The sequence below is a fragment of the Eretmochelys imbricata genome, chromosome 8, assembly GCF_965152235.1.
Source record: "Eretmochelys imbricata isolate rEreImb1 chromosome 8, rEreImb1.hap1, whole genome shotgun sequence".
Classification (NCBI taxonomy): Eukaryota; Metazoa; Chordata; order Testudines; family Cheloniidae; genus Eretmochelys; species Eretmochelys imbricata.
The window spans coordinates 84708685-84732169 of NC_135579.1; the positions used below are offsets into that span (position 1 = coordinate 84708685).

At 40.9% G+C, this 23485-nt stretch overlaps 1 protein-coding gene across 1 annotated transcript in view; it reads right to left on the minus strand.

Moving 5' to 3' along the window:
* MSH4 (mutS homolog 4) overlaps window positions 1-23485 on the minus strand; it is a 55175-nt gene that overhangs the window by 24062 nt on the left and 7628 nt on the right. Inside the window, exons 2-7 of the mRNA XM_077824464.1 lie at window positions 22426-22590; window positions 8374-8537; window positions 5017-5127; window positions 3672-3787; window positions 2381-2554; window positions 1245-1417 (exon numbers count right to left, since the gene is read on the minus strand). Of these exons, the coding sequence (XP_077680590.1) occupies window positions 1245-1417; window positions 2381-2554; window positions 3672-3787; window positions 5017-5127; window positions 8374-8537; window positions 22426-22590 (903 nt within the window). The remainder of the gene's footprint in view (window positions 1-1244; window positions 1418-2380; window positions 2555-3671; window positions 3788-5016; window positions 5128-8373; window positions 8538-22425; window positions 22591-23485) is intronic.

Here is a 23485-nt window from a genome sequence, read left to right on the forward strand (position 1 = left end):
GGGCCGGTGTTTTTATATCAACTGTGATTGACATACACCTTTTGCCTCCTTACTTCTTGACAGGTGGGATATAAATGTCAAAATATTTTCTATGATGGGATGGAGATAGAGAAAGAATGAGAAAAGCCAAGTCACTGTTTTAGGTAGTTGTGATGCAGTAACTATTTCCAAACATTTTATTTTAAAAATGTGTATTTGAAATATTTAAGGTGTAAAAATAAAGGATAAACATAGTATCTGAGCCACTCTGATGATCTGCAAAATATGGTGGTATTTATGTATTCACATCTGCTCCGCTAGTATAATATCAAGCTAAAAGAGGGTAGCTCAACAGACTACATGTCATCCATTTTTGTGTTGTGAAAGCCTTGGAAAGAGTTCCTGATCTGACCAAAAGTGATTACTCATTTTCCCCAAAAAACACAATAAGCCATCCAAAACCAGGAATAAATTTGTGGGGGTGGGTGGAGGGTGAGAAAACCTGGATTTGTGCTGGAAATGGCCTAACCTGATGATCACTTTAGATAAGCTATTACCAGCAGGACAGTGGGGTGGGAGGAGGTATTGTTTCATATTCTCTGTGTATATATAAAGTCTGCTGCAGTTTCCAGGGTATGCATCCGATGAAGTGAGCTGTAGCTCACGAAAGCTCATGCTCAAATAAATTGGTTAGTCTCTAAGGTGCCACAAGTACTCCTTTTCTTTTTGCGAATACAGACTAACACGGCTGTTACTCTGAAACCAGCGAATTTAATGTCAAGCTTAGCTGGACTAACTAACTTGTGCTCTTTAGCAGTGTATGTATATTCATCTGTCTTGTTACCTGTATCTTAGCAATCAAAAATGAGAAGCTGCATATTCATAACAGTATGCAAATTACATTTCAGATGTTAGTAGTGTATATCTGGAAAGCCTGGCTCGAACACAAAATGCAGTTGGTTAAAGAGCTAGTGAGACCAATTCAAAATTCCTCTAAAGCACCATTTGCTGGTCCACCTCATTTACTAAAAATTTTAGCAAAATGATCAAAAAAGAGGTAAAAAGTCAAATTAAATAATGACAGATTAAGAACTATTGCTAGAAATCATAACATTTTTTAAATCCACTATGAAATGTAACTTCACAAGTCAAAACATGTTTCATATCTATTTTATTAATACATGCTATGAGTTTTCAGCTATTATAAAAACAAAAATATTTAAATGGGTATTTTTAAGTGTTTTAAAAATAAAACAAGCTATTACCTGCCTGAAGACTAAAAAAGAGCTCCTCGTCCTGAAGTAGTTCCTGAATACAATCCAATCGTGTGTTAATTGTTTCAGCATCAACCAGAGGCTCCAGGATATTAGACCTAAGTCTTCGGCTTCCACCTGGAGTTTTAGTATAATTTAGAACGCCAAAAAGAGTGTGACCATTCCTTTGAAAATAACACAAATTTAAAAAAACAAAAACTCAAAAAAATCAAGCTGATACAAATCAAATGAAATTTTCAGATTAAATTAGCGTACAATTGACAGCTTGATTATCAGAAGCACACATAAATTCCCCTGAACTCCATGTGAGCTTTAGGACCTCAGACCGAAAATGAGGCTATGAGTAAGGCTACGTTTTAGTCACGGGTATTTTTAATAAAAGTCACGGACAGGTCATGGGCAGTAAACAAGAATTCACGACCCATGACCTGTCCATAACTTTTACTAAAATTACCAGTCAATAAAACTTGGGTGGGGGGGTTGCCTGGGACCACTAGTGGTGCAGGGGGGGTGCAGGAGTTGGCGCGCTGTCCAGGACCTCCATTGGTGCTGGGGTGGGCTGGGCTGGAAGGCTCCCTACCTGGCTCAACACCTTCCCCGCCCCCGAGCAGCAGCAGAGTTTGGGTGTGGGAGGGGGCAGGAAGTTGGGGCACAGGATGGGTTGAGGCGGGCTCTGGGCGGCACTTACCCACTTCTGGACTCCCCAGAACAACATCCCCCTTGCTCAGCTGCTAGGTAGAGGCATGGCCACACATAACTTGTGTGTCAGTTATATAGGTCAAACCTGCTGACAGCAGGTTCATTTGTGACAGACACACTATACACCTTTACACAATTCTTATCTTTTCGCTCTTTCTTTCTAATCCCTTTCATTACTAGGGGTATCCTGATGCACATAAAAAAATTCCAGGCTAGGACTACAAATTTTGTGCTAAGTTAAAGTTCATTTCTCTTTTCAAATTATTTAAAAATCAGCTTTACATATGCTATAATTGCTGTCAGGATAGAGCCAAATTAACTCTTTGTTTCTGACTAGACAGATTAGATACATGTGCCATAGAATTTGGTGCATTATAAATTTATAAGAATGCAAAAAAACTGAATTTGTAAAAACAAAATAATCTTACCGAGAATCTCTATTGTTAGTTAACAATTCAAGATTTTGGGCTGATGATGAATCTATCATAGCAGTTTGCTCACTTCCCTGGAAACGAACCTTGAGTGACTTAGGAGCATAAACTGAATTTTGAATAAATTCAACATACTTTAGCAAAGCTGCAACAGCTGCTAGACAGTAATACCTGTAAAGTAGAATCATTTATTGAACATTAAATATTTCTCCTCATCAAGCGCAAAAACATTTACTGTACTTAGGGAGAAGGTTTTTCTTAGCAATCTTATGCCAAGCTGTAGAGTCATGTTCACACATATTAGGGATTGGGAGCAACCCTTCCCATTATGCAGAAGCCAGAGGCAATGCTTGGTGGAGCACATGGAGTCACATGCGCCCCCAGATTTTTCCCAGGGTTTGCTGGGCCTGCTCGGTCAAATCGTGCCACTGGGCTCCTGCCCTGCACAGCAGCTGTTGGAGCAGACAAGCTGGGAACTTCAGCCATGGGGAGAGGCAGCAGCAAACAGCTGGGAGCTGCAGGGGGGGTCACTGATGGTAAGAAGAGGGGCGTGACAAACTGTTGGGGGGGTGAACCTTTAAATTGTGCCCTCCCACTCTCAACAGGTACCAGTTGTCTTGGGCAGAAACCTCTAGCCCCATCACCCTACCGCAAGGCAGAAGCCCCACGCTCTGGTAGGCAGAGAACAGGGTGGGGTGGGGGGCTCCACAAGCCACACTTTAACTGTAAAAGAGTCACATGTGTTTCGCGAGCCAGGGTTTGGCCACCCCTAGTATAAACAGTGTGATCAGGGCCCAGATTTTCAGTAGTGCAGGTCCACTTTTGTATGGGCCAATCAAGTGTTCAAACATGCATGTGTCTGTGCATGCATATGATCTTGCCTTGCACATATTGGATATTGTGCATGTGTAAGTCTGGCAGTGCAATTTCAGAAATACATTACTGAAGTATGGGTCCAGGTGACCAAGTTTTTAGTGTTGCTCTCTAGTGACTTCCTCTAGCAAATACAAGCTGACAAGCTCTTAAAGAAAGATTGATGCCAGGGTCTCTAAATGGTGGGTCATCAGGGCTCCAAGAGGCACTTGACAATTGATATATCATTGGTAATGGATGTATCAGAAATGTTTGAGTGAAAAATAAAAAGGCAACTACATTTACAGATTTTAAATTTCAGGGATGTGTGTACCAATTAATGAGAAGCCACTGACCAGTGTATTAAATCTGTACAAACTGTTAAAATCTTTTATCTGGAGACACTACTTATTTTTCTTACTTAGGTTAAACGTACTTGGACTGAACCTCCATTAGGACAGTGCTGAATTCAGATGTACACAACTGTTCTATATATTCCAAGCCCTTTGTTTCATTGAAGTATTTTCTTTGGACAGTAGTAAAAGTCACGTTCTAATAAAAACAAAACCAAAAACAGCAAAGGTTTCAAAATCTCATGGAAAGAAACTGGAGTGTTGTGATGATTTGGGGAATCTCTCTATGTAAAAATGTGACACAGAGGCCCTTTGGCAGCTCACAACTCTGGGTCAGCAACTCTTGTCAGGCCTGACATACTCAGTGTACCCCCACTCATCACTATCATGATCTGTATCTGGAAGGTGTCATGTAGGATATCATGAGCAAATTAGTGACACACTGGTCCTGAAGCTCATTGCGTGGTGTATGTACAGAGTGTGTACAAACAGTTATAGACGTGTGCTGGAATTCTGTTCTTAAAATGTGTTTGGCAACCAGTGCATGGACCCAGTTTGCCTTGGACAGGGGAGCGTATGTTTGCTTTTCTGACTGGTCTGGTCATCAGGCAGGGATGATGAAGCTGCACTTACACAGAAGGTAAACAAAACCATCAAATGGGTGAGTGTGAGAGATAGCCTCTTAACTATCATGACAGGAGAACACGAAACTGCAAAAATTAACATGGCATCAGCTCCCCGCTGGATACAGCAGGCTGAGCCCCCAAGAGGGCTTTCTGCTTACTGAGCGAGGTCATTGAACTTTAGAAGATATAAGCAAAGATAAGAAGCTATTTTTGCATCCATCACTTAAGGGACGAAAGGGGCCAGAGCTCTTGAAATCACAGAAGGTTGGATCCTTGAACTCAGGGGACTGATATTTCTGGGAACTCTCCAGAATGGTGAGGAACCTGAGGCAAGGAAATGTGTATACACATGTTTATTATTTTATCTAGATCGATGTATTTCTCATTCTATTAAGTAAAGAGCAATACTACTTTAGAATCCTGTGAAAGTCTGTCTATGTGTCTGTTGGCTTTCACTATTGCATGTCGCTGAAGAGGCAAACTGTAAGCCAGAAGGCTCACATCTTTAGAAATGTGCAAGAGCTTCTGGGGAGGCTTGCAGGAGATGACGTTACTTTCAGGGCATAGGCAGTTGGGCTGTGGGGTCACCACTGCCAAAAGAGGTGTCAGACACAAGGTTACACCTGGAGTGTGCGCATAGAGGCCAAAAGCCAGGAACACTGCCTAAATTCTGCCCAGCCCCAGCAAGCTAAGGGATTAAGCGATTGGATCCCCTCGTAAAGACGGTCACAAATCTGTAACCATATAAAACCAATCAAATAGGAGCCCTATAAAAACTAAATGAAGTCTAAAAAAAGATTACCTTGAAATTTTCTGTTATCAAACTGAACAATTTTGTTGTATTCCCTGTATCACAAGCAGTATTTGACATTATTATTTCTAATGGTGTTAAAATCTTGAGTTTTGTGATAACCTAAAAACAAATTTAAAACATAATTTCATTAAAAATCATTTAGCCATCTCAAAGTACATTTTCACAAATAAATAAAATAGTCCAGAAATAACTGAGACAAATTCTATAATCTTTGTAAACACTTTTAAATCAATTAAAAATTCCACTTAAAGGAATGTGCACGCACAACAACCAGGCAGACATCATTTATTCCCAGTCAGGGCCAGAAACAGTAAGGTTTTTAATGGCTTTTTTACTTCCTGAGCTTTGAGCACTGGTAACAGGTGAGAATAAATGATCAGGAACTTTCTGGTGGCCAGATAATGAGGTAAGTGTAGTACAGAAAGCAATAAGGTAAATATAATACAAAAAGAGAGGATTTAGTTACACCCATTGCATCAGGCTCCAAAGATGGCAGATGAACATATTATATTATTTATAGCATGTAGAAATCTGTTAAGTTTCTTTCCTCCCTCTCCTTCCCTTTTATGCACTCTTGTCTCTCCAACTGCTGCATACAAAAGGTAATAAAGAAATAGCCTGCAGTAATAATTTTCAAAACAGAAGAATGAACTGTCTACAGATATCACTCACTAGTATAAAACAGAAAAAATAGTTACAAAAATACCTAAAATTAAAGTAAAAGATTTGGAGAATAATTTATCTCACGTCATGAATATATGAAAAACAGATATGATGAAAAACCCCTGCAAAAAAGAATGTTATGCCTAACATGGCATTCCATGACTGTGAGTGAGAAAGTACCTTTTCAATCAGAAATAACTTTCTGGGTTTGCAGCTGCAGAAGTTCATGGTGCTCCTGAAGGTCATGAGCTGCAGACTCACTTGGACTGGATAAGGTTCTTTGGAGTAGGTCATATTTTAGACCTTGTTGTAACTTCTTATGGATACATGTGCATGCTACAGTCTAACCTGCATTGTTTCTCTGTTTTGGTGGCTCAAAAGATACACATTTAAACCAGCTTTTCCTTTTCACATGAGATACTCATTGTGACAGGGTGTACCCCGTGTTTGATGCCCTCCCATCTTGGCTAATCCTGCCCCAACCAGGTTTCCTTCTGGTGGAAAAGAGCAGTGAGTTTAGATACTCCACTAGCTGCCAAGAGAGTCCACCAGGTTCAGCAGCTGGCAGAACCAACAAGAATTGGTCCTCTAGCAGCTAAAAGGATCAGGAGCAGAAAGTCAAACAGCACAACAGACAAGGTAAAAAGGACTGTCTGCTTCCTCTGGGGAAAGGAACCAGTTCTGAAGCTGAAAGAGGAGAGGAAGGATGTCCCGACTTGACCCAGGAGCCTAACTTTGATTTAAAGTACAACTGAATTTTGCTACTAGTTTCTTATCTAGGAAAGGATTAACATCTACATATACCGAACAAGATCAATTATTATGTATTGTTTCTATTTGTATTATTTGCAGTAGTGCTCAAAGGCCCCAAATTAGATTTGGGCCCCAGTATATAGGTGATAAGGTGTTGTACAAACAAATAGAAAGACATAATCCCTGTCTAAAATCTCTTACAATCTAAGACAAAATGCAACTAGTATCACAATCAACTGAAGTGGTAGGGCTGTGAGACACACAATGGGAGTAACTATAATAAATTCATGAGCTACATGGACTTAATAGTTCTGAACCACCTAAAATATTTTTGTTTGGGCTGTGGCTACCTAACCTATCCATCATTAGCATCTTAGTTTTTTGGTGGCATTACAGCAGATATAAGCCCTAAGGAGGGATTTGTAGGAGGAGAAGATAGTGGCCTTAACATATTAATTCAGGGATGGTGTTCCATGCATAAGGGGTGGCATGTAAGAAAGTGCAACAATGATTGAAGCCAATATCATTGGCAAAGCAGAGGTCACAACACAATAAGAGACAAGTATGGATAACAGAGGGGCATTGTAGTGAAGGGCATTGAAGACAATGGGGCCAGAAAAAGGGAAGTAGATGGAGGGGTAAAGTCAGAGTGAGAGGTAAAGGGAGATGATCTTAGTAGATGTATTCTGTAGGGACTGAAGGGTGAATGTACTTTCAGAGAAGCCAGCAAAAAGATTTTGCAGTGTGTACAGTATGAAAAAGGGCAGATTTTAGAAACATTAGAGCAAAATGCAGCAAGAGTTGCACACAGCTTGATGTGGGAGCATGAGAGAGGAAAGAATCAAAGACAATTCAGATTATGTTTGAGTGACAGGGAAGATAGTGATGTCAACAGTCAAGGAAAATTCAGGAAGGACTTGAAAGGAAAGGAGTTCCATTTTTATCATGTTAATTCTAAAATAAAGGGAGACAATTAAGAGGGGATGTCAGATTGATAGAGAGACTGAAATACAGGATTGCATGGATGGAGACAAATCAAAATTAGAAAGGTAACTTTGAGGATCAAGGCCAAGGACAGGGTCACAGTGGAACCCCAAAGGACAGTGGGAAAAGGGAGGAGAAAAAATCTAGACACAAATAAATACACTATTAACTGAAGAGAAAACTCACTTGCTATCATGAGTCGACAGAATCTTTTAAGAGGAACAGCTTCAAAAATGAGTATCCAATGTCCACAAAAGCCAGCATAAATGATGTTACTGTTTGCATCGGGGGTCTCAAACTCAAATGACCATGAGGGCCACATGAGGACTAGTACATTGGCCCGAGGGCCGCACCACTGACCACCCCCGCCACTGCCCCAGCCCCTCTCCCACTCCATCCCTTCCATGAGGCCCCGCCCCTGCCTCTCAGGGGGCTCAGGGCAGGGGGTTGGGGTGCAGGGTGCGGCAGGGGTTCGGCTGCAGGAGGGGTTTGGGAGGTCAGGTCCGGCCCAGTGCAAACCGGGGACAGGGCAAGCTCCCTCCCTGCCTTGCCCCCGCACTGCTCCAGAAAGCGGCTAGGACCTGGGGGAGAGGGGGCACAGGAGACTGTGTGTTGCCCTGGCCGCACCTCCAAGTACCTCCCCCTAAGCTCCCATTGGCCGGGAACGGAGCCACTCTAGGTAAATGCTGGGGGGGGTGGGAGGGGCCGCGGGGAGCTGGCGAGCCGCAGAAAATAACCCGACGGGCCACGTGTTTGAGACCCCTGGTTTACATTAACAATGCTACTTCAGTTTTTTTATTACTCTTGGTATGAACAAACTGCAGTTGTCAATCAGGAATTTCCTGCTATTATTTATAAAAACTTCAAACAAAAAAGGACATCTATAATAATCTTCTTCATTATGTAAATACAACCATATACAGCAACCAAAAGTATTAAAATTACCTTAGCATAGGTTGTATTGTCCGCAAATTGGGATAATACCACTTCGGGGTTTTTTAAGTCAATACTAGCCATTCCTACTTCACCTCTGGCAAGTCCTCTCCCTTCTACTACAGCTACAATAACGGATGCAACTAAATGAGCAGAGACAGCAGATGAGGATGTAACTGTAAAACAGTAGTATACATTTATAGTTATGACCCAGTTCATGATAGACAGTGAACAATGTATGTACTTATATCCCCCACTCACAAAGAAGCAAAAGTCTAGCAATTATCCAAATTTACTTAAAAATTCAAAGTACAAGTTGCTGAATTCTACATTTGATGTACTATGCAGAGAATGACCCATATTTTCAATTATTTGAACACCATGTAATATGTGAAAAAATAAGAACAGAGCACATGTACACAAATAGGGGGTGAACACGAGGAATGACATTGTTAAAGGTGCAAATATGTGTAGAAAATACAGTGCATGAGCACTATTTCTGTATTATGAAAAACAGGTGAAGAATAGAAGGGCTATTACGATCATTAAGCATATGTAATTTTAAATACAAAACTGAGGGCAGCTATTATTGATGGACAAATTTAGACAAATTAAAATATAGAGAGACATTGAAATTGAAGGTAGTTTTCCATTAAAAGCATACTTCTGATGAGGTGTCCCTAATTTTGTCAAATACCAAACCAACCTTTCTGAAATTTCATAGCTGATCTTATGCTAAGAGAGAAATTTTCTGATGTTTGTGGAAAATCAAACAATGCATTTGAGACAAATGATGTAGGTTTCACTTTTGCCTAAGCAATCTGGCTTAGAAAGTCCATGTTTTAATCTCTTGGAGTTGGTGAGGAATCAATTAGTGAATGTGGTTAATACATTAGGAACTGTACAGAGCTCCATATATATGCGCAGCACATATAAGTGTTTACAAACTCCAACAGGAGGAAACATCCAAAAGCACATAGAAGTTTTGAGGAAGTAGGAGTGGTGTTCTAGATGACACATTGTTTAGAGAGACAAGCACAGGGCTAAAAAGTCAGAAAAGCCTATCCTGTTCCTACATCTGCTGAGGACTTACTCTTCTTTCCACTTATATAGAACTTCACAAACATGATTTGACTACGTGACAGATTTATGTTACCAATCTGCCAGCGGTGTCAGGTGATGAGGCTGAGGCCGCAGGATCTTTAGGGGAGGAGATGAAGAGTACACCAAATGTCTGAATTTTAAAGCTTTATTAATAAAATAACAGCAGAGAGTGTTGGGGGTGAGGTGGCTCCCCACGTCACTCAAAGGAAGAAAGAAAGCATTAGTGCCCCAAGCCCAAGCCCTAACCCACTTTCATACTCACACCCGCACTACCCTAGGCTGTCCAAGCCTGGGAGTAACGTAAGAAGAAGGGGGGAAGGGTGGACAGGAGTTCTTGTCCTGTGCACAGGTCGTCCAGGGTCCGCTGTTGATCTCCAATTTGCCTCAGCTCTCAGGAGGGTTTTTAAGTCCCTGAGGTCTCTTGGGGGAGTCTCCTTCCAGGACCTTTGTTCCCCAAGCTCTGTGTACCAGTCCAAGCCGGCCTTCTGTGGCTTCTTCAGCTTTCCCAAAACACACCGGTTTCAGGGCTGTGAGACTGTTATGTTTTTCCCTTGTTGGCCTTCACCAGCTCGCTCCTTTTCGCGGCCCCTGTGATTTCGTTCAACAACTCTCCTTTCTCATGGCTGGTCGGGGGGGTGGCGGGTGGACTCTCCCCCTTCTGTCTTGGCAGGTAGCAGAGTGGCCTTCAGCTGGAGTCAGCTCCTTATCTTTGGGTTTAGCTGGGACATCAAGTTAACCCATACTTTTCTTCTTTCCTCCCACTTTGGCCTCTCGCAGTCTGCAAAGAAATCTTCCACTCCACACTCACACCTTTGACCCTCCCCAAAATGCTTTGCAATGTTTGCCACAGCGTTAGCAACATGCAGTGCTGATCTGCCTTCCCAGCGGACCCCCTGAGAGGGGGGGGCCGTGTGGTTGTGACAACTATACCTCAAAACATCAAAGGAGATGATGAACATCATTATCTCCATCTTCCCACTAAGGAAACTGGGGCTTAAAGATGTGATTTGCCCAGTATCAGACTGCAAATCAGTGTCAGGGCTTGGTTTAGAATACAGGTCTCTTGACTTCTCCTGAAGCCTAATCCTATAGACCAGAGGTTCTCAACCTATTTCCACTCAGAACCCCTATAGCCACCTGACCAAAAGCATCCCATGTATTCACACTCTACACGCTATTGTAATAATCTTTGTACAAAATATGCCTTGTAACATATCATTTGAAAACAAATAACCCACTGATAAATAATATCATGGTGATATGGATATAGCAACGTTATATGAAAGTTATTATTCCCCCATATGATGTCATTAGCACATGTTCAAAACCATACAGCCCTGCCTAGGCAAAAATTGTTACCCAGGAATTTGCCTCAATTTCCATATAAGTAGTAGACAGAATCTTTAAGTCAGCAGGGGGAAGAGATGGCAGGAAACAGAACAATTTGAATTTCAGCAAACACAAGTAGGGGCATGGAGCCCCTTCACCACCAGACTCCATTTTTTTTTTTTTACTGCTTGAATAAACTTTACTCTGACGGGTAACCCTCAGAAGAATCCACTTCAAAGGTTCACTGGTCTATAAAAAAGGGGGTAGAGAATAGGGTGACCAGATGCCCCGGTTTTATAGGAACAGTCCCGATATTTGGGGCTTTGTCTTATATAGGCACCAATTACCCCTCATTCCCTGTCCCAATTTTTCACACTTGCTGTCTGGTCACCCTAGTAGAGAACTTCACATTCTCTTTCACCTAAGACAAAGGCACCAGAAGCTTTGGGCCTTTGGGAGAGATCCTGATGAAGTAAAGGGTAATTCATAATCTTGCTGGAAAAAAGTGGGTGAGAAAGTCCATCTTAAACAAAACCTTGAACCAACCAATTAAGTTTTAAACTTTTAGATGCATGTTTTCACTTTTATTTGGTTGTAACCATTTCTAACTCTCTCTCTTATACCTGAATTCATTTAAAATCCTATCTTCTTTTGTTCATAAACTTGTTTTATTTCTAATCTAAACCAATCCAGTGGCAAAAACTGAACTGTTTGGTAACTCCAGCTAAAGTAAACTATTGAATATTGACTTCTTACAGGGGTAATGTACCTTAATATCTGAACTACCCAGGAGAGGGCTGGTCATTGCAGAACACAAATTTTTGGGAAAATCCGGGCCTGAGAGTGTGTTGGAGTCACCTTGCAAGTAGTAAACAAGGCTTGCAGAAGCCAATGTGTGACTGGTGCATTGCTGGCAAGCTGCTGTGGTCAGAGCTTCGGCTATACACAGACACTCAGCATATGACCTTTATGCTGGTAGCCTGGTTGTGCATGGCCCAGGTTGGGAGCTACACCCGTAAAGCATTGTGAGGCACCCAGGATGACAGAGCAGGCAATGACGCGACCCCTCACTAGTCTGGACTGCACCAGAGAATGTGACACCACCCCATCAGGTTTTTTTAAGTGGTCCACCCAAAAGGACTGTGGGATTGGGGTCATGGCAAAAATTCTCAAGGATTTTTGGGGATTCTAGTGAGCTGTTGTTGGATAGGCAGAGCTGGAAATAGTAAGGGGGATTCGGTCTCTAGCTGTTGGTGCTTGGAGGGCCTGGGTTTGGGAGTGGGGCTGATGCTGGCTGATGAGAGTGCTTCCCTTTTCTCTCAACCTTTCCATGCCCCCTCACACAGCTCTCAGACAGCACTACTTCAAGAGGCTATCAAGCCAGTTCCACAGCTTCTAGATGTCCTGTATTATCCTGCCCCAGAACTGAATACTGGGAAGGGGGAGAATCTCCATTGTGATTGGGTTTAGGGATGGAGCAGCAGTAGCAAAAAGGGGGAGGATTATTTGGGGGAACAAGCGGCTACTTTCTTGCTCTCTTTTTGCTCCTGCTGGATCTTCACAGCCATAGGATTCTGCTATGTGGCAAGGGGTGGGTTGTTCTCAGCTATGGAGTGCTAACCAGCAGGCAACCCCTAGCAACACACCTGAAGGCATGGCTCCATCATCTGAGAAATATTGCTGTAGGCTACAAGGGCTCCATAGACAAGACACTTAACTAAACCGAGACACAGAGAAGTTTAGTTTGTATACTATTCTTTGGCAAATTTGATTCTAGGAATATTACATTTAGACAGTATTCTTTATTAAAAGGTACAAATGGCAAACCCTAAGCACATTTAAATAGCTTTGTTTAGTGTCTGTGATGGTTTGTTTCAAATTTAATGTTATGTATTTCCAAAGAACAAGCTAATGGAGAATTTACTAATGACTTTCTTTTCAAGAAAACTGTGGGTGAGGTAATATATTTTACCCACCTTGTCTCTCTAATATCCTGGGATCAACACAGCTACAACACTGCAAACAAGAAAACTGTGACCAGTAACCAGAGTTCTTGACAGACACTAATCCTGTTTGAAGCCACTATAAAACAACTGTCCAGAAAATATTTCATTAATTTCGTTAATTAAAAGGTGATTATTTCATTATTTCATTAATTAGAAGGTGATTCTGAAATTTAAAAGACCTCTAAATTAGGTAAGAAAAATCCTTGCATATGGTAGATACATCACATTCAAGCTTCATTTACAACAATTCAGCAGTATGTAGCTTTTATGGCACAGAGAGATTTACTGAGATATCAAACAATTTGAAACTGAAAGTGAATTACTGCTAAATCCCAGAACTGTCAAAAAATCAATACGTTAGATTCTTTGCTAGAAAGAAAGTTCTTTTCTCTGCCTTTTTGGTACCAGACAGTGTTCTCATCAATCTTTTTCATTTTTTTAATCAAATACTCTTATAGAAGGCAACATCTTCATCAATCTTTTTTCTTTTATCAGTCAAACTCACTATCACAGTAGTCAACCTCTTTATCAACCTGTCAGTTCTCCCTTTTGTCCACTTCGCTATTAACCTTTTATCAATTTATCACCAGATTTGGGTACACTATAATAGTTTAAATCAAAGCTAATTCAAAATAAAAGCTAAATAAAAGCTACAGTAATATTACTACTTATTTTACAGATATAGTATATTTTATTCTGAAGGATTCCAAAGCACTTCACATACTAAATCCTTACACCAGCTCTGAACTGAAGTCATCACTGAGATGAAGGGTGTTAGCCAACTAATACACATCAATATGATACAAAAGAGTATGTGCAAGGGCACATTTTGGTCCAGATACTAGAGCAAACTTTTTTAAAAAAAATACTCCCCCCATTTAGGTATTTATAACATGACCAAGTAGTATCTGAATGCAACCCAAAATTCAAAAACCTAGCAGTCTGAAAGTCTAATATCCCTCACTTGCTTTGTGATGTGAATGTATGCAGATGTTCATGTCAATGTTTACTGTTTCTTCTCCTCCATCATCTTCATTTATTCTTCAATTTCAAGGAAGTTGTTGTGGGAAAGCTCATGTAAATAAATGTATTTTATTTTGTTCTGAAGCTGGTAATATTTATGGTCATTCTCAGAAGGGAATTCCACAGCAGTGGGTCTACTGGAAAGAAGCCACAATCCCCTACACTTGTGAGTTTCATTCGGGATGTGATCACAACTCCAATGTCCCTGAGAAGCACAGCTCAGCCCACAAACAGCCTCAAAGATCAAGATCAGAAATTTACATCAGTTATTGAACCAGATGCCATTGTAGTGTCTGAAGCATCATGGTGTTTTTGATGAGCAATGTTGATTAGAAGGTGGATTGCTTCATGTTGTGCTATCTGGAAAGTCTTAATAAGCAAAGGTATGAGGCACTGCTGTAATAGAGAGGAAGCAAATTCAGGTCATGAAGACATGGGAAAGCTGTGTTTTACACGAGGGAAATGCAGAGCTGGGACTCATTGGGAGACTACTGAAGCTGGAGTCTGTGGCAGTTCACAACCTGCCCTAGAGATTTAACATGTGTCAAATGGGATGTGAGAAAGGAACTGAGCCTCCTGGAACTATACAAGTCCTTGTGAATGAGAAGCTGATGCCCATCACAACCCCCTCTTCTGCCTGAGAGGAAGATCTGGAGCCAACATAGTGCAAAGTCTGTCCATCCTGCTAGATGTCTCAGGCAACGCAGCACACCTCATAGTCAAGCGTGTCAAATGCTGTGGACTTATCTAGATATATGAGCACTGATGTTTGTTGTCCACTGCTAAAAAAAAAAAGATCCAAATCTATGACCAGCCTTGTCCCAGAGCCATGTCCTGGGCCAAAATCCAATTGTGCACGTCAAAGTTGCTGGTTGATTTGAGGTGCTGCTAGAAATAGCTGTTCTCAAACTTCTTAACAACCTTGCTCAGAACTAGCAGATTTGATACTATACAGGACAGGAACAGGCAAAATCATGACAAGAGATTTTTTTGAGCACTAGTTGGACAACAGCCTTTTTCAGGGTGGCTATTACATTGCAATCTCCAAAGATGATGTTGAGAATCTCTGTCAACAGGGGGTTCAGGGTCTCATGACTGCTTTCACCAGCCATGAGAGACAGACAGAGTCACAGGCTGATATCCTGCAGTAACTTTGAAAACTTCTGTCTGCATGAACAATCTCAATTCTACAAAGGATACATGTATTTGCAGTCTTTTTTGCATAAACCCCAATTCTTGGGGCCCAGAGACTTTGTCCCAGATCCCAGCAATCTTATCTGCAAGGCAACATTGTCATTTTTTAGAGCACCATACAATATTATCCTGGTATCTAAGGACCATCACTGTGGTACTTAGGTAGAAAGCTAATCTCAGGAAGAAGTGCTGGTTCTGTGGATGACTGAAGACAGTACAGCTTGACAAACTGGTTAACAAGAATAGTTCTGCTGACTATAGAAAAGAGATTATCTTTTTGTGCTGGAGCTAATTGGTTTCCAATCTCATTTTGTGCCACTTATGTTCTGTAGTGAGTAGTATCCATAGACTTGAAGAAGTCTGTCTTACTGACAGAATCTCCACTTCATCTAAGGCATGAATAACCTTGTTGTGCCATCTCTCACCCAGCATAGTCAAGGTCTACAGAGCACTTGTTGGTTACAAGTGGGTTGCTAATTGATCACATAAAGCTACTATTTGTCATTTCCAGTCACTAAATCACATTAAAAGTAACAAAATATTTCCAAACATTGTTTTTCCAGGTAATCATGTGCTGTAATTACCACAGGGATATTATTTGATTACCAGTAAGAGATGAAGTGGTCCACACATTCACTATCTAAATAGGAGAGAAAGTGGTCTATGAAATACTCTGTTCAGATGTGATCCACATGACGAAAAAGTCTGAGAGCTGGTACACAGACTAGCCTGAGTGCGGGTGGTGTGAGTGTGGTATAAACTGGACCATATAGCAGTGTAACTTTGACCCATATAGCGCTGTGTGTGTGTCGTTAAACCAGGTCTCAACTATGCAAGCCAGGTCAGAATTCTCATCAGAACAGATCATGTTGAAAAGTTTATTGACCACTGATCTTGAACTGATTAGAATGAATCTGAAATCTAGTTTCTTTCTTTAGTTTTTGTGATCTCCTGTAGTCTCCACTGTCCACATTGAGCCTAGTTGTAGATATATAGACTTGGGTCCTTGTATTTGAACTGATTTTTCTTTGTCTACCTGTACCTGTAATGAGCGGGAATAAGGATGTTTAGGTGAACACTTGCTACCAGACATTTTTAGTTCAATAAATTCCAAGGTGCTGGCAAGTCTCCTCAACCCTAGCATGGGTTCTGAAGCCAAGAATGGCTAAATTCTCTATGTCAGCCTTCAGACTTGAGGTTCATGGGAGTCTAGTAATTCCTAATCATGTGCTGAGACCACTGAGACACCTAATTTAAGTAAAATTGTCAAAATAGGTCTTTAAAAAGAAATGCACACATGCATGTTTAAAAGACACACTTCAGTGATGGTTCATAAATTATACAATGTCAAGCATTATCTTCTGGCTTTGTTCACCCTCATATTTCACCATTGTCATCTTACATAAAGGTAAAATGTCTTACTTTTCTCCCCCCTTTGAATTATTCCATACCAGTCTAGATGCTGTACAGTGCCTCTCTTACCAGAAGACAGAGAATGAACATTCAATTTCTTTTAGTACTGCCATTTCACTGTATATACCTGTCCTGCCAACTCAGCACCTCAGATGAAACTCAGAAAATGTAGCAATTTCTTCAAATATGCTAATTCATCAGAAAATAAGGCACAAAACTCTTTAATTTACCAGAGCCGACTTGAAAAGGAGGTGGTCTAGATTAATATGAAGCACTTGAAGAAACTTTAAAGGTGTGAAACCCACCCTTTAACTTGCACATATGTCCAGATATTTACAACTTCCTAGTACAATTTATATTAAAAAAAAAGGAATTAATGTCATACAGATACCAGAAGAATCCAATGAGAGAGGAAGTGGCCCACACAAATTGAAGGCTACTGCACTTATTGAAAACTTAAGATATCCAACCTATGCTGTTCTGTACATTCTGGGGTCAAGGACTGCAACACCACCTTGCATATTTTAAGAAAGGACACCGCCACTCTCTTGGCCCAAGAAATAGACAATGATCTCGTGCAATGAGCTTTGAAAGAGACTGCTATTTCCTTGCCTCTCCTGATGCATATCTCTATCATAAATTCCTTAATCCAGACTGCTAAAGTAGACTTCAAAGTTATTGTCCCTCTTGTGATATCCATGTGTCACAAAAAGCATTTCCAATTTCCTTAAGGTAGCTGCTCTATTTTAAGGAATCCTGAGAAGCAATCCTTTTAAAGATTAAAAAATAAGTTGAAAAAGTAAGGGAATTTGAAGTTTAGAGCTTCTAGTCATAATTATGCATATACAATTTGGATGGAGAAAATGCAAACTATAAATCTGAAAAAGAATAGAATATTTTAGGTTACTGTCAGAAGAGGATGGAGCCAGCAGGACAGAAGCTGCAAAGCTATAAGAAAACAATGCAACACGCAGAAAGGGCAAGGGATGAAGCTGCCCCATGCAGAGACCTCTACTCTTAATGAGCTGATACCCAAAATTCCTACCCAGAGACGCTCCTGAATTTCTTCTGTTGTGAAATAATCACTGCACACACAACAAAAGGTTTCCAACATATGATGGAGAGGCGGTTCCTCTCTTGGAGGACATTATAGTACTAGTAGTATAGTAGTAGTTTCAGCCAGTACAAGTAACCATTTTCTTCTTGAGTATGGGGAGCTCAATAGCTAAACAGCAAGTCTGAAGCAAAATGCATTTTTACTGAGTATCAGACTTACTAGATTTTCGGACACTGGTAGTTTGAATTAATGGAAGAATAAATAAGTGTAATTAGAAGAAATTAACAATGGAGCTAGGAGGACAGGAAGAAAAAGCAAAGTAAGAGATGGAGAGAAAAAAAGAAAATGCTTTAGATTAGGAAATTTTATATATTCATGGTCTTAGATTTTAAAGTATTTCTTTCACAGGAATCCCACAGATCCATAAAACTGCAGAACAGTGTTACTGTGCAAGGCAGAGGAGAGAATAGAATTGTTTTTTCTTTGTTTTAAATAACATGACACAGATCAAGTTCTAATTTGGAAAAAGGGAAAGAGTTCAAATAATTAAAATGAAATTAAGTGGATGCAGGGCCCAAATGTGCAGGGTGTCCAGTGCCCTCACTTCCTTTGGACTACAGTGGGTATTTAGAGCACTCCCCGTTACACAGGATCAATCATTCAGAGAGGGAAACCAAGCAGTAATTGTTGAATGCATACATACACATACCATGTATGGGATCATTAGTTCCTTAGGTGATCAACAGACCCAGTACATTTTTTTCTTATCTTGGGAAATAAATTATAAATAATGTATTTTGTGTCAGGATAGTCAAAATCAGCTGACACGCTACTGCTATCAGTTTCTGACCAAACTTTAGGAATAGTTTTAGGCATAGAGAGTGGCGGGCCTTTGCCCATGAAATTAATTTCCTCTGTTTGCTAGTATTTGACAAATTTCAGGGTACAGCATAAGATATACCTCTGAAGACAGGAGGGTTTTTTTAATCAAATGCCAGTGAAGCAAATATAGCCATTCTATGCAGGCAATTTTTTGTATTTTAACTGTATGTTTTTAATCCTGAGTTGCCCACGTGCTATAGCTATTATGTCATTTTTCCACATTTCAGAAGTAATCTCTCTTTGTCAAGTGCTTTGTTTTCCCAATTAATTTGTGCAAAATTTAGTTCTAAAATTTACCATTTAACAATGTTTCTGGGGAGACTTAACCCTGTTTTGACAGATGTTATGCATTTTTTGAGTATGACGGCATTCAAACCCAGCACCTCCCTGCGGCCAATTGCTGGCTACTTTTCAAATTATTTCCTTAAACTAATATCAAGTAGAGGTAATTTTTATTTTGATAGAATACATTCTCTTTATATTTTATTCCATTTTGGGTTCACTTGATGACAAAAAGTTAAACAATTCTATTTCTGTCATTAAATGTGAAGACAATAAAAAAGGACTTAAAGCAATTTTCCTGGAAAACTAAAGCTGTTCATATGTTCTATATTTCTCGGAACCATAACATAACTTTGCAGTGCCCTCTACTGTACATCTCAGCAACTCCCAAGCAGCATTTGGTGTGGCTGCCTTCGGGTCACTCCAGCAGCAGCTGGTGTGGCTGTTCTAGGGCCAGCTGCTTGGGCGCCCCTAGGTCAGCCACACTGGCTGCCTGCAGAAGTCATGGAGGTCACAGAATCAGTGACTTCCGCGACCTCCATGACAGACAGAGAGCCCTAATCATACAGCACAAAAATGGTGTCTTGCTCGTAAAAGCAAAGCCATCCACCAGTATTTTCACTTACAATGCAACACCTATAAACTCCACATACACCCCAAAACAACCTAAGCATATTATTTCTAAATATAAAAGATATTTAACTCCAAAAATTTTAATTCCACTATTTCTCTTGAGTTTAACTCTATATATAAAAAAGAAAAATACTGTCTCTAACTTTTCTGCTTGTTAAAGACATCTATCTTTCCTGAGCAGTTTGCTGATTCCTCCTTTCTGACAGTGCTTTTTCTTTATTTCTCACAAACTAATTTCCCCCCAAACAGCTTATCCTGTTTCCTCACATTATGAAACAGGCCACATTTTTGTAGAACTTACAATGTCTACCACAATGCATCAGCAAGACTGAATTGCTAAAGAATTACTTTTAAAATGTTACTCCGGAGGGAATTCTCGGCCAAAAAAGTAAAAATTCTGCGCACAATATTTTAAAATTCTGCAAAATTCCACATATTTTATTTATCAATAAATAAATGTGGGGGTTCCAGCATGGCAGTGGGGAGCACAGCCACTGGCTGCAAGGAGGTGGGAGATCACCCTGCAGCCCCTTCTTGGGACATGGACTTGACGGTGAGGCTGCACCCAAACCTGACACAGCACAAGCGCTGAGCTTGCCCTAAAACACCCCAGGGCCCTGCCCCTCCATGCCAGGTGCACCAAGATAGCAAGCAAGAGGGACAAAGCTGTCCCCCAATCTAGGTATGGGTCAAGCAAGCTCAGCCCGGCAGGATCCAAGTGGGGACGGGCTTAGTGTGGAGGGATCCAGGAGGGTCTGAGAGGGTTGTGTGTGGTGCAATTTAGGTGTGGGCAGCTCTGCAGAGGGGCTTGTTGCAGGGTTTCAGATGTAGAGGGAATGGGACTCTGCAGGGGGATCCAGGTCAAATGGTTGGGGCTCACCAAGGAGGAGGTCTGGGTGTGGAGGAATGGGGCTCAGCAGGGGTGTGTGGGTGTGGGGGGATTAGTGGGGTGAGAGTCCGGGTGCAGCTGGTTGGGGCTCAGTGGGGTGGGGGTCCAAGTGCGGGGAGCTTGACGGGATGGTCCAGGTGCTGGGGGGGGGGGCTCATCAGAGTGGAAGTTCAGGTGTGGGGGTCTCAGCCAGGGTGTGGTCTGGGTGGAGGGGTGGGGGTCCGGATCCAGGGGGGAGATTCTCAGGAGGGAGTCTGGGTGCAGGGGGCTCAGTGGGGGGATTCTGGGGGAGGGGGGAGTCTGGATGCATGGGGTTTGGGCAGATGGATGCATGAGGGAGCAGCTCTCCGTACAGTGACCCCTTCCCCGCAGCTGAGGAGTGATGGGGGTGGGGAGGCCACAGAGCTTCCTGCAGCTGGGTGTGTTTCTGGGAGTAGGTCTGGCCCGCTTCTTGCACGGGAAGAGGAAGTCATGTCCTCCCCTGCTTCAGCCCAGCTGGGACTAGTAGCTGAGCCTGGCAAAGGGAAAGAGCCAGTGGCCAGGGCATCCTCAGACCTGCCCCCAACCCTGCAGTGATTTACCTCTCCACTGGCTGCTCCGGATGCCCAAAAAAACACACCCAGGCTGCTGGGGAGGGGTACATGATCACTCTTGCAGCTTCCCTTTGCTTCCCCGTCGGAAGTCATTTTTCTGAGGGGAAGCCAAGAAATCTGCAGGGACATGAATTCTGCATGCGTGCAGTGGCACAGAATTCCCCCAAGAGTAATTTTAGTATCAGAAGACCCAACACCTAATATTAATGGAAACTCTGTCCAAGGGGTTGTCATGTTCTGGGGTGCAATCTAGGGCAATGAGGGGTTGTGTCATTGCTTCCCAGTAACTCTGAGTGACTCAAAATGCTCTGCTGCTGGAACTCCCTCATCTGGAGGCGTCCAACCAGCATACAAGCATGCACCGAGTTTGTGTGTGTTAAGCAGCCTTGGTTCAGCGCACTGATTCCAGCAGCCTGCTTGTTATACCACTGCCACACTCTTTGTTGTGAAAGAACTCATTGAGACGGAGTTAGCAGCAGAATTCTTCTAGTTCTTCACATGTTAGTATGGAATCAGGTTCTGTGGTGAGGCAGAAGTTCAGTCGCTGGAATAGTACATACTTCAGTTCCAGTTATGGGTAGTCTCGACAAGCTGATGATGTTGAGGTGTTGTGTAGTGTCCATGTTTTAAGTCCTGGTGGCATGGTTTCTTCGAGAGGTGGTGTTTTAGTGGCTGTATAGTTGTTGTAGTTGGTTCCACCTTTATTTTTGTGTTGGATGGCTATCCGTTGTTTTTTTTTTTTATAGTTGTTTTAGGTTTCCTGCATGATCTCCAGATAGGTTTCTTGATTTTTTTTCTTCCAATATTTAGGAGCTTGTGATGATTTCCTGCTTGAGGTGGTCCCATCTAGAGTATGTAAGGTACAGGAAATGGTTCCCTCAGTATTCTAAGGTACTTCTGAAGAGCTGTTCAGCATATTTGGGGTTGTATGCAGTGGTCAGAGCATTATAGATGGTGAGTTCTCTGGAGATGATGTTTTGTTTCTTGCATCTGCTCAGAGAGTAGATGTTGCTGTTCAGTCTGGCTTTCTTCTTCATGTTATGAAGTTTCCATTTCTAAAAAAAAGTGCTTCTCTAAACAACTCTTCTTTTCCAAGACTGAAGGAGGTCACAACATAAGCTGCACAAAACTGACACCAAAAACTTTTAAAGTGGTCACTTTCACAACATGATATCAAAATACCTCATAATACATATGCTGGGACTGATTAGAGCCTGGATGAGAGCTTTGCATTAGCACAAGTAAAAATTACTCTTCCTAAAAGTAATGGGGACAAAGCTGATTTTGTTGTTGTCTGACAAGATAAAAAAATATGGAGTACAAATTTAGGTAAAGTTACCTTAGTAAAGTTACCACAGAATCACCAACATGTCCATATACCTACACCGAAACTGAATAATTTGAGAGAATATTTGAGTTCCAATTATATCAATTATTTTGAAGAAGAATGCAAGGAAGAAAATTTAGCTAAGCGGTAACTAAAATAACAGTTTTCTTACGTACATATCCTCAGTACTAGATATCCTATATAACGTAATACCCCCCAAAATACATGAACAAAAAAGTATGTTACTATATAACATTCAATTGTTAAAATATGCTTAAAAAATAAGGCTACGGATTTAAAGAGAGCTAGTCCTATAAAAATATCAACTCTACCTGAATATCCCATGAGAGGTGTCCTGCTTCTACAACCTGATCTACTAGAAGAGAGGGGTGTTTTTCCTATCCAGGCACTATTAAGACCTCTTGCAGAAGAAGAGCTTGTAAAATTCATTGTGCTAACATTTTCTGCATACGAACTCCTGTCCCCAAAGTATGAATCTATGAAAAAAATAAAAAGCATCTCTTGGAAAGATAATGCATAGATCAGTTTGCTGCTTAAGTCACACAAACGCCATAAAATAAAATTAACACAATCAGACATGAAGTGTTTTGTTTGAAAAGCAATACAAATAAGGAAAAATAGTTAAAAGATTGTTAAGAGCTCTTAATGGAGAAAGATATATCCAGTCACAGAACCCAATGGAACTTTGCTGTATTGATATTAATATTTATATAATCCAAGTATAAAAAGAGGAAAAAGTGAACTTCAGTAAGATGCTATTTTGAAAACCAACTCATATTGATATGATAATTTCTCCTTAATGTCATTACTTTATACTGACAGCAAATTCCCTGCTTAGGTTGTTACACTAATATTATGTGATAAAAAGCCAGATACAATGCATAATTTCATATAAGAGGGATTTCTAGGCCTATAAAAGGGGCTGCTCTATTTATCAGATTTTCTACCTTCAGTTTCCTGTCAATTTCAATAATAATTATCTGCTTGTGAAAATTCCCAAGTCTAAAAAGTGTCATAAAAAGAATATATTTGCCTAATACTGAACACACATTTTAAAGGGTAATAAAAACAAAGAGAAAGAACCATATTCAAAAACTCATTCAGTGAAATTATCTTCTTCTGCCTATATGGTTCAACTCAAAGTCATACAATTTAAAATTTAAGAACTGGCGTGTTTCCTGGAATTTCTTTTACTGATGCATTTTAAGATTGATCTGCACTGTAAATTCTATGATGGTGCATTTACCTCAAAATCTGCTCTCATTTTAGTACACTAGAAACACTACAGCAGCACAGATGCAGTGTAGACGCTTACTATCACAAGAAAGGGGTTCTTTGGTTGCTATAGTAAATCCACCACTCCAAGATAAT